Source organism: Hibiscus syriacus, unplaced genomic scaffold (assembly GCF_006381635.1).
Source record: "Hibiscus syriacus cultivar Baekdansim isolate YM2019G1 unplaced genomic scaffold, ASM638163v2 tig00111238_pilon, whole genome shotgun sequence".
Lineage (NCBI taxonomy): Eukaryota > Viridiplantae > Streptophyta > Magnoliopsida > Malvales > Malvaceae > Hibiscus > Hibiscus syriacus.
Genome location: NW_024063030.1, coordinates 2,358,329 through 2,378,036, shown reverse-complemented (window position 1 = coordinate 2,378,036; position 19,708 = coordinate 2,358,329). Strand labels below are relative to the sequence as shown.

General features: G+C 35.7%; 3 protein-coding genes and 2 long non-coding RNA genes across 5 annotated transcripts; 2 read left to right on the top strand and 3 right to left on the bottom strand.

Moving 5' to 3' along the window:
- Positions 1-4,781: 4,781 nt before the first annotated feature.
- On the top strand, positions 4,782-11,445 carry LOC120156915 (autophagy-related protein 11-like). Its single transcript, XM_039168185.1, has 5 exons — positions 4,782-6,488; positions 7,468-9,145; positions 9,722-9,942; positions 10,337-10,550; positions 10,789-11,445. The coding sequence occupies exons 1-5, from the start codon at positions 5,545-5,547 to the stop codon at positions 11,203-11,205; spliced, it is 3,474 nt and encodes a 1,157-aa protein (XP_039024116.1). The 5' UTR covers positions 4,782-5,544; the 3' UTR covers positions 11,206-11,445.
- On the bottom strand, positions 7,059-7,481 carry LOC120156916. The gene is made up of 2 exons (XR_005519095.1): positions 7,351-7,481; positions 7,059-7,278 (listed from the first exon to the last, which is right to left on the bottom strand). It is a non-coding gene; the product is annotated as an uncharacterized LOC120156916 (long non-coding RNA).
- A 953-nt stretch (positions 11,446-12,398) lies between the features above and the next one.
- Positions 12,399-12,827, bottom strand: LOC120157259 (WAG22 antigen-like). The gene has a single exon (XM_039168453.1). It carries the CDS (start codon positions 12,825-12,827, stop codon positions 12,399-12,401), a length of 429 nt encoding a protein of 142 aa, XP_039024384.1.
- A 636-nt stretch (positions 12,828-13,463) lies between these two features.
- LOC120157258 (nuclear pore complex protein NUP43-like) lies at positions 13,464-15,503 on the bottom strand. Its single transcript, XM_039168452.1, has 5 exons — positions 15,497-15,503; positions 14,766-14,835; positions 13,811-14,058; positions 13,612-13,685; positions 13,464-13,517 (listed from the first exon to the last, which is right to left on the bottom strand). The coding sequence occupies exons 1-5, from the start codon at positions 15,501-15,503 to the stop codon at positions 13,464-13,466; spliced, it is 453 nt and encodes a 150-aa protein (XP_039024383.1).
- An 815-nt stretch (positions 15,504-16,318) lies between these two features.
- LOC120156838 lies at positions 16,319-17,074 on the top strand. Its single transcript, XR_005519090.1, has 2 exons — positions 16,319-16,530; positions 16,645-17,074. It is a non-coding gene; the product is annotated as an uncharacterized LOC120156838 (long non-coding RNA).
- Positions 17,075-19,708: the final 2,634 nt, after the last annotated feature.

Genomic DNA, 19,708 nt, shown 5'->3' with positions numbered 1-19,708 from the left:
ATGTCCGCATAGATGATATTACCATTGCATGTCTCTGCACCTTTTTCTTATAGGATAATTTTTGGTGAGGGAGTAGAATCCCACTCAGAGTTATAGGATACATGCACTTGCTATTCACCAAGACCAGGTATTCCTATATATGTGGCTGAGAGTTTGGGAAGAGGCAGTTATCCCACTATATCTACTTGATCATATAGTTCATGGGCTATTTCCTTTTTTTCATATTTCTCTTTTAACTTATATATCTTCTATTATCGGAAGAGCCATTCTTGTTGCCTGGAGTAGTCCAGTATTGCATTTTGTGAGAACAGCAAAAAGTTGTATTAATGCAAGTAGTAACCCAGAGGATAATTTTTCTATGTGAATCTTCAATCCGTGATCTAAGGAACTGAAGGCTTTTTAAAGGAAGTTGATGAAATAAGAGCTATTTTACCTCAACATATATATTTGCTATGGATTAACATTTCCTTGACCAGATAGTTTCATTACCTTTAGCATGTTTCATTATTACTGCTGCTGCTGTCTCATTCAGGTAAGAAACGCAGGAAAGGTAGCAGTGAAGCCAACCTGCTCTCTACATGGTATACAGAGGAATGCTATCTTCCAACAAAAACACGACCACGACATACGGGTATGTTGCTCATTGAAAAGCCATAACAGCACAGAGGCATCAGAAGTATCAACTTTTAGCTAGCCTTTAGAGACATGATGTTTGGAAGATTTAGACATGGATCAAAGTGGTGCCATCTCTAACCCCATTGTAAGAAATCATTTGACTCCCGGATACATAGAAAAGCTAATATAAAATGGGTTCATAGTTCCCCCCCCCCCCCAAGATTTTCAGGTTAACGGTCCTTTGATCTTTTTGAAAAACTAGAGAATCTATTTTGTATGACCAACTGATTCGTTTATTTTGCTTATATAATTGCATTACATATATTGTTATGTAACATAGCATAACATATAAAGGCTTTAAAATTTTCGTAACATTTATTTAGTGTTATTGGTGATTTATCTTATACTGATATTTCCATTTGTATGAAAAATGGCAAGTTTAGGAATATAAATTACCCTTGACAAGTCCTGTATTTGTTTTGTGTTTATATGTTTTATGTATAACATAATTGTATTTAAAATATTATATATTTTAAAACACTGGCCGGACAAAGCAGCGGTTCCGGTTGAACCGGCCGGTCCGATCCAATTTTCAAAACACTCGTTTCAACTCCCTCCTCATATTGCTGGACATCCTCTCCTGGTTCTATTGATTTTGATTTTAACAATTGTGTTTTATTATTTTATTTGACCGCCCACAACAAACAAACCAATCAAAACCTGGAACATGCATTATTCTACACTTTGTCTATACACTTTTGATATTTTATATTTTCTCCTAACGTGCGTAAACCCAACAATTGAATTATTTATCTCAAACATCACATTCTTATTGTATGTCTCATTTCTATTTTTTTAAGATATATATTATTGTAAATACAATCATTACTCAAGGCTCAAACTTGTCAATTTCATGTACAATATTTTATTATTAAAATTTGATTAATGTGTTTAATTAGCACAAATTATGAATAGGATTTTGATATAATATTATAGATAAAATGAAAAAAAAATAGTGAGGTAATTTGTTAACTCGTCACTGAAAAGTGAGGAAAACGTTTTCTAGAAAATGTTTTACGTGAAACAAACGGACCTTAATTTCATCAAATTCTGAACTTCCCTTCATTCACCAAAATCACAACTTTCACCGTTCAAGCATGAAACAAAAAAATAATTACACCAATTTGTAGAGAGTTTAATGAAGATTATTTTTTTATTTCACACTTTAGCCCAAAATCTTACTAAATGTGATCAAAAATGGAAAAAAAATGCTCACTTTGACTACGAGTCTCAACAACTTGCTGGAGAAGGAGAGACTTTTGAAATTTCTGGAAAAAATCCCCTCAATTTTTACTTTAAAAACCAATAAAAAATTTATTGATTTTAGGCCAAAAACCCAAATTGCCATTGATGAATTCCCAAAATTACAATCATGTCACTCCATTATCTTTATTTTAATATTATTAAATAGTTGTAAAAATTTCATCTCTCAATTTTTTTTGACCTTCTAATTTTTTAAAATTTCATTTTAGTCACTAAATTGCACTATATCACTTTATAGTGCAATTCTCACCAAATTCCACTGATTCAGCTTAAATTTCTCTATTTAAATATATCCATATAATTTTTTCCAAACCAAATCTACCTTCGTGCAAATTTTTATAAACTTCCGATTCGAGTCGGTTATTCGAATAATATATCGAACTTTATCCTTTAGTAGACTTTTATGCAAACTTCGGATCAAAAATCTAAAACCCACTAAAATAATTGTCTTGACCTGAACTACTAATTTACAAATCCAAAATATGACTTTTGAAAATTTACATTATTAATCCCTATACTTTTACAATTCTATACTTTAATCCCCAAACTTTTAAAAATTACACTTCAATAACTAATCAAATTTTTGGGGTATTACATAAATGTAGAGTAGACAAAGCCATTCCTCCTACGGACCTCTCCAAATGAATAACACACTAAGTAACTAAATAATTTAGTTAAGTCCTCTTTAATTATTATTTCTTTGTCAATCATTTTACCAAGGGTTAAAAAAATACTACCTTCTATCATACGCAATGATTTCATCTAAAATCTCATCATCCTTCCCCACCTTTCCGCTTTTAAATCAATGCATGCTCGGCACCAAAATAAATTAATGCATTTTATCATATATTTTTTAATCAGAACCTTCGTTTTTAACGAGTAATTAACTAGGAAACTAAAATATCATTTTTTTAACAAAAAGAAAAGGCAATTGCCACGTGCATATTTTTGTTTTTGTGTAGAGATTATTCTTTTTCAATCTTTCCAACAGGTTTGAAACCCCAATCAATCAAAGACCACCCACTCTTGATCTAGTAGCTTTCCATATATAAACAAACAAATAAATAAATATAGGTCTAATTATGAATTTCATCATTTACTTTGTTAAATTTGGAAAGTTAATCCTTTTATTGAATAATATCATTAAACCTTTTTATTAAATTATTGACCTAAAAACCAATATTTTAGTATTTTATATGTAAAAACTAATTAAAAAACAATTAATTTACTTACATAACATGTAATAAATTAATAAAAATCAATTGTTAAAGCCCATGTGATTACAAATAATAACAGATGTAAGGTTGTATGATAAGGAAGTGAACTTACAAAATTTAAGGGGTAAAAACAAATTATCAATATAAGAATACAAAGAAAACACTTAAATTATATAAAAAAATGAAATTTTCATAGAAGTGACCACAGTCGTTAACTCCCTCGATCTATCTCTGATTACTAATAAATTGAATAAATTCTTAATGTTTATAAGAGTGAAGGGGTCAAATTTCGATAAAATAAAATAGAAATGTTAACTTGTTATTTTGCATAAACCCTAAATAAAAAGTCACTTTCAACAAATTGGTGCACATGCAATGGATTTTTGAGATAAGAAGAGCAGCCGCGGGTAGATGGTAGGCGGTGGACAAGGAAATTGCCAAGAAATAGCTAAAAGTCATACCTTTGATTCTCCGTCATCGTTTGCAGGCTGAGAAGCGCGGTTGAGATCTCCCAATTTGTTTACCACTCTCACATGATGTTACCATTCAATTTCCTTCCCATTTTCATTGTCTGCCCCAAAACCACACTCAAACAAAACAATGACCACTTAAGGGTTTTGGTCATCTACACTCTTCAACCCTTTCTACTTACTTTTTTTTTTTACTTTTCGGTATCTTATCTATTAATCGATTATTCTTGATCATATTTTGTAGAGACTTATTACGAGGACGACTCTTCTAACCAAGTTTGTTCCATTCGCAAATGTTAGGATTCGAACTCATAACCTTACTTAAGGGGTTTAGTGCATCATTTCACTATATCATCTGATCGTTGGTCTTTCTACTTACGATTTTAATTTCGCTTCTCCTTTTTCTTATTATAATATTTATTTATTAATTATAATTTGAGTTAATTGTATCATACATTCTCAAATTATGACTTTCATTTTAAATTGATCTCTAATTTTTTAAATATTATAATTTCATCATTGAATTATCATCCTTGTTCTAAATTAGTTTCATAATTTTGAACATTATAATTTCATCTTTAAACTATTTTTATATGTTAATTATGTCTCTATCAATAAAATTTTATAAAAATTATTAACTTTCATATAAACACTGATGTGTATTATATAATAAAATGATATGATATAGATAATAATTAATGTTGGATATAAATAAAATAATGATTTATCTCTCAAACGTAGAAATATTTATAAATAAATTGAGATAACAAAAAAAAAATAACATTTTAAATTCATTCTAAAAAATATTTTCGGAGACATTATATAACATTAGCCGGTCTATTGGGAATGGACTGAATTAAATTGAATTTATTTATTTTATTAGGATAAATCCATGTTACAATAGGTTTCGTAAATTTGAATATAATCTAAATCAATAATTTAAAAGTAATACTAATAATAATATTTTACACCAAAGTACTGGGTTTTCGTTTTCAACAAAACAGGGGGGGGGGGGAAAGGAAAAAGAAATTAAATCGGTACTTATTTTGCCAAATCCAACTCTGAAAAGGAGTTTGTTTATTTCCAACTAATGAAAATAATTTAGTCAAATTAATAATAATAAAAAACAGCAACAAATGAATAAAATAAAATAGAAATTGATTAGCCTTTGTATTCCTGGCAGAGATAAGGAAGAAACAGAAGAGAGAGCTCTCCTGCTAACATCGTCGTTGGTTTACTTCCCGCAAAACTTTCTCTGTGATTTTCCCTTTATAAAAAGAAGCCAAACAAGACATAGATTTTAAAAATTTTAAATATATATATATATCGTAAGGGTTTCGTGGAGAGAGCCTTTGTTTTCAACCCTAAAAATTCACACAATTCCTTCTCTTCACGTAATCGCTTTTGGTTTTGTTCGCTCGCGGATTCCGGGTTTTCTTCTTCTCCTTCTTCCCTATTCCAAGCTCCTTTTTCCTGTTATATTCTTTTGGGGGTGGAGGGTTAAATTGTGTTTTTTGTTTGTCAAGCAAAAAGGGGATATTTGGGGGTTATCTGAAGAGTTCGAATTTGCCTTTTTTGGGTCTATTAATTTATTGTATTCGGTGGTTGGCTGACGAGAATCAGGGTTTTTGGTGGCATTTTAATTGGTGGATCTATTGAAAATTCGGTCTTTTCAGTGAAATTTTATGGTGGCTCTGTTTCGATTTAGGGATTCCGGGAAGGATTTCACGTTAAATTTGGGAACTTTATTGGTTCATTATATCCAGGAAACCTTCGCTGCTTATATTTGGTGAAAATTTAGGATTTTATTATTAAGGGCTGAGATATTGGTAAATTATCCCCATTTCTGTGCGGGTTAGTTTGCCAAAACATTGATTTTTTTGGGTTTGCATTGTGGTCTCTTGGGAGCTGAAGAAAAGATGAGTTCAAGTATCACAAGTGATCTGATTCCTGAAGGTAAGCTTTTGGTTCATATTGCTGAGAACGGACATTCGTTTGAGCTCGATTGCAATGAGACAACATTGGTGGAGGCAGTTATGCAATCGATTGAACTTGTTTCTGGAGTTCACTTCAACGATCAGCTTGTTCTATGTGCAGATTTGAAACTCGAGCCGCAAAGGCCACTTTCTGCATATAAGCTTCCTTCCAGCGACCGGGAAGTCTTCATATTTAACAAGTCAAGGTTGCAAACTAATTCCCCACCACCACCACCTGAGGACGTTGATATAGTTGAAATTTCTGAACCCCAGCCGCCGGCTTCTTATAGTGATCCTCATCCTTTGGATGATGCTCTTGACCCGGCTTTGAAGGCTTTACCTTCTTATGAGAGGCAATTTAGGTACCATTATCACAGAGGACAAGCTCTATATAGTCGAACACTGGCAGAGTTCGATCATTGTGAAAGGCTGTTGAGGGAGCAGAAGGTTCAGGAGAGGGCATTGGATGTTGCAAGGGGTAATTTAGATCAATATTATAGGATGATTCAGCAAAATTGTTCGGAATTTATGAAGCGGTATAAGCAACAACATCGTTATCATGCTGATTTGTTGGCAAACTTCGATAAGGATATGCAGAAGTTGAGATCCACCAAGCTTCACCCGAAATTACAGACTGCTACGAGGAAGTACTTATCGGATTTTGTAAAGGAAGATAACTTAAGGAAGTCAGCAGAAAATTGTAACAGCTCTCACAGGCAGTTTGAGAACAAAGTTGTGCAACTCAATCAGATGTTTGGTGAGGTGAAGCGGAAGGTAGAGGAGTTGTTCACTTCAAGGGCTTCCATGCCTATTAAGAATTTAGAACTAACTATCAAAGAGCATCAGCGGTACCTGAATGAACAGAAGAGCATTATGCAGTTTTTAAGGTTTGTTATTTTGGTTTATACATTTTTTGTTTTCCTCCTAGGACCCTAGTTATTTGAGATCAGCCTCTTTATTATGTTATAGTGATCCGGTGTTGTGATTGTTTACTCTAATGTGTTGTCACTTCAATGTTGAACTTATGATTTTTTCCCTTCTTTATATTGGATAGTTTTTATCGCAGGGATCAGTTTGGTATTTTGAGTGTTTGAGCAGTATGGAAAATCATTACATTTGTTATTCTTATGATATTTGCTTTGCATGACTCTCTAGAAATGTTTATGATGAATGTTGAGGTACACAATTTAGGTTAAATTGTCCTGGAAAATAAGAGGCTAAAATAATAATGACTTCGAAGTCCATACTTTACTGATTGATGAAGATGGGCAGAACTTGTATATAAGGTTAATAATAACCTTTCGTCAAGTCTAATGTGGCTCGGTGATTTGGAGGAGGTTTACTAATGAGATTCCTCATGTCCATATGACTATGAATTGTTTGAGACCACTTATGGGATTCCTCATGGTATAGATCTTTTGATCTATATACAATAGTGTCAACTGAAGAAAATGTTAAAACAGAAGCTTGGTGGGTTTAATCTTATACTAGTCTAATCTGGTCATAAAAGGATTATGGACCCTTCATAACGTTTAAAAGTGCATTTGGAAAATGTATAAGTGAACAAGTATTCTTCTAACCCTAGCTGACACTTTTGTAGAATATTTTTGAGATTGAGAAACTGAACTCTATTTCTGAGACAATTTAAGAGTCCCTATTTCGTTTCTACTCTACTTTCTAAGGTCCAATTGGATCTCAACTTTTCTTAAGCATAAGCTTATTTGTTTGTTTACTATTCTCTTTTTCAACTGCTTTTTGGTTTACAGTTCTTTTGTGCACATACGATGCAATGATTTTCTCTAATAACTATCTCTGTAAAGTTCCAGTATGTTTGAAATTGATGACTTTGCATTTGTGTTATTGCAGTAAAGATGTCAATACAGTGAAGAAACTTGTGGATGATTGTCTGTCCTCTCAATTATCTTCCTCCCTTCGTCCTCATGATGCAGTTTCAGAGCTGGGTCCTATGTATGACGACCATGACAAAAATCATCTGCCAAGGATGTTGGCTTGTGAACATGCAATATCAAAGCTGCTTGACTTTTGCAAGGATAAGAAGAATGAAATGAACATGTTTGTTCACACGTACATGCAAAAGACTACATATGTTACATACCACATAAAGGATGTCAAACTGCAGTTTCCTGTTTTCAAAGAGGCAATGGTGCGCCAGGAGGATCTATTTATGGACCTGAAGTTAGTCCGTGGAATTGGTCCTGCATATAGAGCATGTCTTGCTGAAATAATAAGAAGAAAGGCGTCTATGAAGCTTTACATGGGCATGGCTGGCCAGCTGGCTGAAAGGCTTGCAACAAAGAGAGAAGCTGAGGTCAGGAGACGAGAGGAATTTCTGAAAGCACATGGTTTGTACATACCCAAGGATATATTGGCTTCCATGGGGTTATATGATACCCCTAACCAGTGTGATGTCAATATAGCTCCTTTTGACACTGCATTGCTCGATATTGATATTCCTGAACTGGACCATTATGCTCCTGAGTATTTAGTAGGACTGCCTAGCAAACCTGCTAGCTTAAGAGGTTCAAGTTCCTTATCAAATGAGAGCTCTCATTCTGCTGATACTGAAGAGATTGGTGTAGATACTCTTGGGAAAGATGATTCCAAGGACTTCCTTGAGGGATCTGAATTGGTTGAGATTGCTGGAACTAGCAAGATTGAAGTCGAGAACGCAAAACTAAAAGCTGAACTTGCCACTGCAATTGCCCTGATTTGTTCTCTGGGTCCTGAATTTGAATATGAATCACTTGATGATAGTAAAGTCAATACTTTATTGAAAAATGCTGCAGAAAAGACTGCTGAAGCCTTGCATTTGAAAGATGAGTACGAAAAACATCTCCAACAAATGCTTAAGGAAAAACAAATGCAGTGTGTTTCATATGAAAAGCGCATTCAGGAACTTGAGCAGAGATTGTCCGATCGGTATTCACAGGGGCCAAAGCTTTCTATAACTAATAATGCCACTGGCTTTGGCCTTCAGGGTGTGAAGGATGATGATTGCAAGCCCGATATCTCAGGTTGTGGGGTGAATGTACCTCGTGTAGCTACATCTGAGCCCATGGATGAGGTTTCTTGCATTTCAATTTCTTTGGATGCAAAGCTGGGACAGTCTGGAAGACAGACAAGCAAAGGTCGAGAAGGGGTTGATGAGAATATGATGGAGTCATCTGGAATGCTCAACCCTCATTTGGATTCATCGATGCAAGAGCCACAACAAGAAGATCTGCAAATTGGAGTGAAAGATGGAAAAGATAGGATGGTGGGACAGTCTGGCATGTCTCTCACTAACAGTTCTACTGCTGAAAGCATGCCTGAGCCTTTGAATGCTTTACCTTGTGGGACAGCAGCTGAGCTAGGGTTAGTTTCAAAAGTTGGTGGGGATCTTGTGTTGGAGTTGCAAAGTGCTCTTGCAGATAAGCTGAACCAATTAAGTGAAACTGAAGCAAAGCTTAAGGATGCTTTGGATGAGATTTCCATGCTTAGGAGTGAGATGGAAACAAATCATAAACTTCTTGACGAATCTCAGGTAGTACCAGGCAAATTTCTTCCCGCTACTTTCGTTTTGGTTTTCCAGAGTTTTAAGATAGATTAAACAAAGTTCTTCATTGAATTTTGTCATCTTTTGAAGCATTCATGTTAGCTTTCACATGGATATTTCTAGGATTCCCCTCACACATTATGAACTACATTGTATGAAGTCATATACCTTTCTGGGCTAGATGTACAAGTAAATTGTTCTTTCAATTATACTGGCCTAGTGGCATCCACAATTTGGGTGAAAGGAGAGGCAGAACTGGATCTGTATCATTCTATACAAAACAATGCTTCAGGTGTAAATCTAACTTTTTAAAAGCGAGAGAAACCCAATAAGTTGTAGGTTGGACTAAGTGGCAAAGTTGGACGACTGACGAGGAGGTTACTGGTGAACTAAAGGATCCTTCATATATTATATTATTTGGAATATTGTTGTTGCTACCAATGAAATTTGATTGGAGGGGATGTTGAAGGAAAGTCTAACCTGTGTTATTTGCCATTATAGTGTAAATTCAGCTATCTGATCAACCTTCTTGTGTTATATTCTAATTTTCCGTCCCTGGTACAGATGAACTGTGCTCACTTGGAGAATTGTTTGCATGAAGCAAGAGAGGAAGCCCAAAGCCATCGTTGTGCTGCTGATCGCAGGGCCTCAGAATATAGTTCCCTCCGTGCATCGGCTGTTACGATGCGTGGTCTTTTTGAAAGGCTACGAAACTGTGTCTACGCTCCTGGTGGGATGGCCGGTTTTGCTGATTCTTTGCGTACTTTGTCTCAATCTTTAGCCAAGTAAGTTATTAGATATAGTGCTTTTGAGGTTTGCACAGTAGTTATATTCAATCCAGTTTCCTTCATCCACTGATTGGCCATTTTTAGGGGCAAAAGAGTGGCAAGCTTAGGGCTGGAAGAAAAGAAACATTTTTTTGTTCTCAATATTATAAATTAAAGATCAGAGAGCTTAAAATTTTATACTTTTGTTCAAACTCATTGCTGTTTTCATTTTCCTGGGGAAATATAGAAACATCTGCTTTCTATTCCCTTTGGAGTTGAAAGGGTGATAGTATACATAAACATAATTATCTTCTCTTTTTAATTTTCTTCTTCCTCATTTATTTTATTTTAAACTTCTTTGATTGACAGTTTAATGATAAATTTCCCTATATCTGTGCTATTAAATTTTCAGTTCCCTTAATGATAGTGAAGATGATGGCTCTGCTGAGTTCCGCAAATGTACCCAGGTCCTTGCTGAAAAAGTTGGTTTCTTGTCTAAGCATCGTGAAGAGCTGCATGAGAAGTTCACTAATGTTGAAGGTGTAAATGAACAGCTTAGGAAGGAAATGGAAGAGAAAAATGAGCTGGTTAAAACTCTGTTCACTAAGCATCAACTTGAGAAGCAGGTAACATGGTCACTGTTCTCAACTTCGCAAAGAATGGGTGAATGTGGCTTGTTTATATATATGCTTAAACAATGAAAAAGAAACTTTTGTTCTTGCAGAGCCGTTAATCATGTATTATGTCTAGCAAGCTGTTGTAGAATAAATAGTTTGCCGTCTGTGTTTATGCAATTTATGTTTATTTAATATAAAGCTTTTTTTTTTTGCTGTTTAACTGACTGGTTTGAATTTCTTTCTTCAGTCAAACAAGGAAAAAATATCTTTCAGCCGCCTGCAAGTCCATGAGATTGCTGCATTTGTACTAAATTCATCTGGGCATTACGAAGCCATCACCCGAAACTGCTCCAACTACTACTTGTCTACTGAATCCGTGGCCTTGTTTACTGATCATCTCCCCAGCCAGCCAAGCTACATTGTCGGGCAGATTGTGCACATTGAGCATCAAACAGTGAAGCCACTGCTGCCTTCATCAAGTAGACCTGATCGTGGCAGGGCAGATCCTGCGGAACAACTAACCTCTAACACAGGGACAGAGCGGTTAACCCTGAATTCAGGATCAAGTTTGAACCCCTATGGTCTCCCAACTGGATGTGAATACTTCGTAGTGACAGTAGCCATGTTACCTGATACCGCCATTCATTCACCACCTCCTTCCTGATCCCTGCCCTGAAAGCGCAGATTCCGACATGATGGAAGAAACCAAAGTGTACATACATTATAAAATATTCAGAATATAAACGCTATCGTGGTGGCAGTTGAACTAGATTTTCTTATTGTACAGCCAACTTTAATCTCCTTTGTTCATAAAGCTACTCTTTCCAGGATTGTAAAAAGAAGTGGGACAATTCTGTAAATATTTCCAAGATTTGCCCTTTATGTTTACTCATTTCGTTCATCTCTATGATGTTAATCGATTGAAACCGTCAGGCTTATCGGAAATTCCACTTTTGGGAACACTTGTTTTTATTTATTTATATAAATCTGGGTGAATATAAGGTTAAAAGATTCTCAATTATTTAATAATGAATATTTATATCCTTACATATGCGGTGTTCGAACCTATTGTTCACTGAGGCCGTTTGTTTCGCCCGAAAACTTGGGCATGCCTATTGTTCTATATCATGGTTGTTACCAAGATGCTGGATACGATGCATGTAACACTCGCATTGGAAAGTTTTAAGGATTTCATTAGTCTATATATGTGTGGACTTAAACTATTGAAGCGTCTTTGTGGGAGGTTTTCGTATAAAAAGGGGCAATACTTCACCTGTTGAGTTTGGGTTGTGAGTTCTTTTCACAGTGCAAAGTCTTCGACTCATTTGATGTCTTTTGGAGCCCAAGTACTGTTTTATTGAAAATATCAAACAAAGAAGATACGGAATAAAATGAAAATCATATCAAGTTATTATGAATCATTCAAAGTATTATAAAAAAATTGATCTGATTAAATTGATTTTAACCATTAAATTATTTTCTTATTTATTGTCTTTAAATATCAATATATCCGTGTTTTCTTGACGTTGCAAATTTAATAAATTCTCTCATTTAAAGAATAACGGGAAGAAGCAATTGAGTTAAAATTGTGGCCTGCTATAGAAATTGTTTGACATGTCGACGACTTGTATGGTAACTTGAATACTTTCAGGTAGCTTCTGGCCAACCACAACTACATTTGACAATTTTTTAATTCCGACATCAAAGAGAAGATGAACTAACAAAACATTTGAAACGACTTTATGCGTTCATTTCCAACCATATACCACCAGTAATCAACAACCTGAGAGACCAGGTTCCCTGCTTCCAGGCTATATATATATATCCCCCACATCTCTTGTTTTCCTCACTCAACTCTCAAACCATTAGACGGGCAGCAAAACAACCTTCCTTTTCTCTGCAGGGTTCCAAAGCTCCAGAAATGGCCTCTACCAATTGTTTTGTTTTAGCCATTATCATGGCTTTGTCATTGTTGAACATCAATGTCGTGATAGCAGCTCGCCGTCTCCTCCAAATGCCACCAACATTGCCTGGAGTAGTGCTGCCACCACTGCCATCTCTCCCCACCCTCCCACAACCAACATTACCGACAACACAGCCATCGTTACCCAAGCTTGGAGCTCTACCTCCACTTCCTAGCATGCCAACATTGCCTACCCTACCAAAACTAACAATGCCACCTCTGCCAAACTTGCCACCAATCCCCACTATACCATCTACCCTCCCATCCTTTCCATTCTTCTCGCCACCTCCTTCAAAAACTAGCCCTTGATCATGCTCAGTCATACAGAGAGTTTGGACTATGTATCTTGGCTTTGTCGTGGTCGTGTTCCTTTAAACATTAATATTGTATCATCGAGGGATTACATCGAGCGTTTTTAGTCATTTGTTTCATTCCAATTCCATTACGTAAAGGGTTTTATTTGTTTGGGTTTGAGGATATTGATGTACTTCTAGTGTGTTGCTCTTGTATGATCACAAATCATTTTGATTTTTATGTATCTATACTATAATAACAGTATACCGATAATTTCCACTTATTTATTTTGTCCTGGCATATACGCATTGGACTGTTCATAACCTCTGGCTGCTTAGCGAGTGCCGCCTATCAAGTAGTCTAAGACACTCGAGTCAAACCAATTGATTAAAGTTTCTGAAGTCAAAATCAACGGAACCAACTTAGTTTGGTGTAGGTTGGTCTCAGGATTGATTCGAGTGCTTGCTTACTAAAAATTTTAATAATTCCACGTACACAGGTCAACAGAAAACGAGCCGTTTCATTTTGAGAACCCCCAAGTCATTAGTTGTTCTATTTCTACATAAAGAAAACCCTGAAGAATTGCTTAATGAAATTCAACATCCTCAGCTTTACTGATCACGGCTTAATGTTGCATCTCTTACCGTTGTGTTCGTTTCTACCAATCAAGACCTTGTCAAGATGGCTATAGATTCCCATTCCGAGCTACATATGACATCCTGCACGGTATCATTGAATTGTACCTGTTGTAAGGAACTCACTATTTATACTTCAGTGGTAAAAAGTTAGTGAGATTGTGAAGTTTCTATTTACAGAGGGATTCTGCTGATCAATGTCAAAGCATTTAACTGCACAGGGCTCGGCTAGCAGCTCCAAGGGTTCTTCACCTATTCAATTGGTAAAATATTTTATATTTCAGTCATGAGATCTTTTGATGTAAGTCTCAACCTTAACCATTGTTCTGCCCCATATATCACAATTCAACAATACTTGTTGCTTAAGAACTGCTTACCTTGTTTAATAACCGCGAGGATCCCATCTTCGGAGCAGATCATTATAGGTAGAATCCGTGTGGAAGAGATGTTGCTGGTGTTTGAAGACCTTGTGTAGCGATCATACTGAACTTCCCAAACTTCACTTTCAGATAACAAAGAAATTGGAGCCTCACCTGTCCCGGCACCCGAAAGGACAATAGGCTGTTGTTGTGCTCTAAGATCCCAAGCAAATACAGTGCCTGAAGAGCCTCCTGCCTGTGAAACGCTAGAAAAAGTAAAATTCAACAAAAGATCTCAAGCAAATAGAATTTGTTAAAGTATTCTAGCATGGAAGACCAGTAATCACCAAAGAATCAATAAACACAAATTTCAATTCAACAAAACACAAATTGAAGCTTCTTTCCAACATTGTTTAAATGGAGGAAAACTGATCAGATTAGACCTTTCTTGAAGCTTTTTCCAACATCAACCTTTCCTATTGCTTGGATAGGTAAGAAAAAATTAAAAAGCTACGACATAAATAAGTAGTAAAAAAAATTGAATTGGAAGCACAGAATCCCCTGCAAGTAAAACATTGAAGAAAGAACCATTTTACATTATGGGTAGGAATGTTAACCGACATCTGCAAAAGCCATCAGCCATATCCATAAAAGTATTCCACTAATTACAAGATTGTCCTATACATCCTAGAACGAGCTAGCATTAAATCTTGCTATCATTTAGGTTCTGCATAGTCCGAAGCCAGAACTATGTCTGCAAAACCACTACCAAATTAACAGAAGATTTAGAAAATAAGAAAGTGGAAAAAAGAAATGCTATTTTTTTCTATTTTTCGCCTTATTCTTTTTACTTTACGTCTTATGATGATTTCTCATGGTAGCAAAAGAACAGTTGGTTGATCTCAAATGTAACCAGCACTGGCATGATTGAAATGAAAAAGCATAACAATGAGAAAGCAGGCAGCAATCTTACCAGAAAAGTGTGTTTCCGTGATGGGTGAATATCAATTGAGTGAATAATTCCAGATGTTTTTTCTTGGCACCTGCAAGTTAACCATTAAAAAAGGGGATTAGAATAACATCATTTGAAATGATGGCAGGGTGGAATGTTTAATCTATAAATTATAATCAGCGCTATCACCGTTAATGAATCAAAACCGAACAAACGAAATGAACCATATTTAATCGACTTTGTATTGACCCTATTATCAACATTCTGATGTAAATAGGCTAATCACATGAACAAATCTCGCGTTCAGGGAGGAAGAACATGGAGAAATTGAGAAGATGAACAGTAAAAGAATGGTGACAAAAAATATATTAACCTTTAAACTACGCATGAAAAGTTATAATATTGAAATAAGTCACGTAATCACATTGTTAATGAAAAATGATTGAGTGGTAAAAAAATTAATATATAAAATTTAGTGAATAAGTTAAAAGAATAAAAAATAGTGAATAAAAGAAAAGAAAAAATAAAATTCAATACGTAAATTTATAATTTATCAAAAAAAAAGTTACAAAATTGTTTTCTCTTTCTGCTTGTCTGAAATCTGACATTTCCTCAGACATTCTGACTCATCTTGTTCTCTATTATGATAGTCTACTTCTCGGGCTTTGCTTTGATATTGGCACTTGGTATCCCATTTTATAAATATACAACAAACGAAACTCAAACATTAACTTTCAATAAATGCATCCTACTTCCCATCACCGTACACGTGCTATTCATTTTGATTAATAATAAGCCCGTCTCGCTCCCCTCCCACATTAGCTGCCTAAACAAGAAGAATAAGCAGAGATTTTGGGCATGATAAACTAGACACAATGAGAAAGACAAGCGAAGCAAAGACTGGAAAGGGAAAAGGAAATCAACAACGCTTGCGCTTTCTGTTAAACATGGATACGTGAAATCCGTGGTACACATTTATTTTCTATCTTTAAATTTGTTCAACCTCCGTGGAGCTGAATGGCCGAACAACCCCGTTGGTAGGGCATTGGTCCCAGAAAGAGGGCCCCTGGGAGGGGCTAGTCCCACGATAAAAAGATGTAAGTAGGCATTGTTGACCGGAGAGGACCCCAAAGACAGAGACTGGAGTGGATGTAGGTTCATGTGGCTTTAGCCACTTACACCCCTAGAATCCATAAAAACTAATGTCCCTGTTGGGTGGTGGGGGCTTAGGGTTGGCCGTCTCCATAAATCTCACCTCGGCTTTGCTGCTGCTTTGAACAGTACAGTCAGAATGAAGAAGCAAATAAAAAAAAACTTGCACATGATTTTTTTGAACGTTAATTAAGAAAATTAAATTATATTTAAGAGATATATTTATAGTACGAAACATGGGGTAAGGAAGGGATTTTGGGAAATGATAAAGGGTAGGCAAGGAAACAACAAAAGGACAAAGGTTGCTTGCGCAAATCTAGCTAATCTGGGGCTTCTGGGGCAAGTAAAGTGAAACTTTGGGGGTTGAAACAGCTGAAGCTGAGTTGTGGTGAAGGCAAAGCCATTCCCTTTCCCCCTCCAAACCGTACCAACAACACTATCCGCCCTCCCTCCTTTCTTTTGCCCACATTTACTTGGCCTCGTTATGTTTTTAGTGTACATACATATGCGAGCAACCTCATTTCTTCTTCCTCTTCCTTAAAAATGCTATCTTTCTTCCTCTTCACCCTTTGCTTTATAATTTAGGACAGCAAGACCCCGTCCGAGGGAAGCAGATGAAAACAGCAATCAAAACGTACAGACACCAACCTCATGTATTTTTTTTCTCTTTCATTTTTGAACTCTCCGACTAGTTCTTTTGCTGCTTTTCTTTTCACCCTGTGTTTTTTGTGTTATAATGATGATACAGGCTTGTGGTGGTGAGGGGGCGAAAGCTCTCTTCAAGACCGGTGGAATATGGTGACTACTGTTGTAAATCCATCTACAAAGAAATTTGAAGCAAGGTTGAGCTTTTCCATGAAAATTTATGTGAAGCAAATGGGTCCCGGATGCTCATATGAAGAAGCATGGGGCAACTATAAAAGGGATATCATTTTCCTCAAACTCCAATCTTTGCAGCGAGCTCTCTTCTTATTCAGCCTCCGCTGATGGGAGATGGTGGATGTGATGGCGGTGGTGGTGATATTGGCGGGATCGGCTCAATCTCTTACATTGTTCATTTATGAATACACTAAAAAAAATTTTGTTGCCTTATTTTGCTACTTAGTGCTTACATTGTTGCTCCATAATGTTGGTAAAAGGAATGGGTATGTTGCTGCTCTCTTTTCTGATCATTTCCACTATATTTTTACTCTGTTTTTTTTAAAATTTGAGTGACTCTTTTAGCTTTAGTTAGTGTTTGTGCTTTGCTTCATGAAAAAGAAAAATCATGAGAAAGGAGGTTAAAAAATAGAGCAGTAAATAAGTAGGAAGATAATTATGAGGTAATTTTTTGGAGGTACCATTCAACAATGAGAACTTCAATTTGAAAGCTCAATTTTGGTTGTAATTTATCGTGCAGCTCTAAGTAGGAAGATAATTATGAGGTAATTTTTTGGAGGTACCAGTCAACAATGAGAACTTCAATTTGAAAGCTCAATTTTGGTTGTAATTTATTGTGCAGCTCCTGGGGAAATGTGTTGGTCTTTTTTACTGTCTTATACCCATTTCTGTAATGAATTTGTAATTTTCTACTGCATTTATTCTATAGCGAGCACTCTAATGCTTTATCTTTTTGTGATTTTGGTGTGGGGGAAACTGCTGGCCTAGAGAGCACCTAGACTTGGCTGTAGGGCAGGGGAGGACAGTACCCATGGAAGTCTAAACAATGTATTTCAAAAATAAGTTTGATAATTTTAAGCAAAAGGTGAAAAGAAAGACGGGGAAAGACGAGAGAGTAGAGGTAATGAGTGGTGACGACGAAGGATGGGGTTTGGGATTCATGGAAGTGTCCTATCATGTCTACACTGCTCTGCAAATTTTGGGTTTTGCTTCCTTTTTCGGTTTTTGGCATGCACGTGAATCTGGGTTGTGTCTTTTTTGCTTATGTTTAGATTAGGTTAGGCTTGTTTTATCTCATCATTTTTAATAAAGCTCATATGTGATTATATATATATTTGTTTCAATGTTAGTGGTTAGTGTAATCTTTGGTGGATGAGGCTTTTCATTGATGGTAATTCCCAGGAAAGTGATTTCTCGATGATGATTTGATTTATAATTAATCAGAATCATAGTAATGTGTTTATCAGAATGTTTATGGAGATTTATTAATTTGTCTGTGTCAGGTGGGTTCATGTTTTTCTAGAATATTTCAACATCCAAGCATATATTTAGTTTTTCTTCTAAGTTGTGTACCTATTTCATGCTTATTTACATTTTTGGATGATAGTTCTTTCCTTTTTCATATACTTCATACATAATGCATGATAACATAATTCTTTTATAATTTCAGTCAAATAAATAGTTAAAATTATAAAAGAAATAAATAAATTTGACTCAGCATTGAGTCAGGTGGCCGTCCATATCAAAAGAACAGTGTGACACATGTCAGCAAATTTATGATCTTGTCTTATGAGGGGTAGCTGAAGACAGATTTTTAGCAAAGAAATGATTCAATTCCAAACAGTGATTTGATGACACAAATTTCCAAATTTTGCATGCCAAATTGTAATGCAAACAAACCCAGTACTGAGCTGAGCACTTGGTTGTAGGTAAAATGTTGTCTCAGGCTACGTATCCTAGTGCCTATGCTTTGTTTGTTATCCTGAACCAGCTGTGCTATCTTATTTATTTTCTGTACCACTTTTTGCTTGATGTAGTCATGTTTTCCATTATAGCTTAACTACCGTGTTTACAAGTTTAGTTTCTAAACCAATCCAAATATGGAAGCCTATAACCTACTGCTGGATGAATGAAAGGTAGACGCAATGCAAGCATTTATGAGATGAGTAGTAATTAATGAAGAGGGACCCCCTTGCATTTATGCTCATTGACTTTTTTAACTGCTAGGATGAAGATCTATTCATGCTGTTTCTTCTTCATTCAATTGGCGTCGTCACCAATGGTACTTTCGGGACCTCAAGATCTAAATGACCACTGGCTTCTGTAAATTGATTAAAGACAGTTGGATTGGACAGATTATTGATGTTTGTATCATAATTGATCGGCAATTACGGCCAACCATGCGGGTTGTGAGTTTTCCTGCGTGCACATATCAACCGTGTTTAATGTTGAAGATTCCTTTAAATCACACACATCATATTCATGAATATGATTAGTGTTTAAGATTTTAACGTATTGAAAAATGTGTTGCAAACATGAAACACAAGACATTTGATGCTCTCTCAGTCATGATATTCTCTTTCACACATTAGATGAACACAATGCCTCAACAAATTTCAAACAGTGTATGAACCAAATTTAAATCTGTTGCAGTCTAACAAAAATTTCAATTCATCGACAGCAAAAGAAATTCAACAAAATAACCCTTAAATGGAAGTAGAACAGATAACAATAATTCGATGTACTGTTTCACTGCAGGTATTCACAGTTAGATGACTAAAGGTAACTCAGTATACTACAAATACCTACTTCACATTATCCAATTACCACACCAACAGCATTTCACAGTTCAAACAGAACTAGCACGTACTGAAGCGGTAAACTAGAAGAGGGACGCTTAGATTGCCATAGTGAAGGGTGCTAAAGCATCAAATTCATTCTGATCAAAATATAATCCGGAATCCACTTTGGTTGAATCTAGTTGTAGGAAACTCTCTGATGACGATTTAAATGTTTAACGTCTAGCGCTTCAGTCAACAAAATGAAATTTACACTGCAGCAATGAGTGTTTTGACACAATTCCAAAATGGCAAATGCTAAACCACAGCCATGGATGTCCTTGGGGGGGGGGCACCCTGGCAGTTAGATATTCA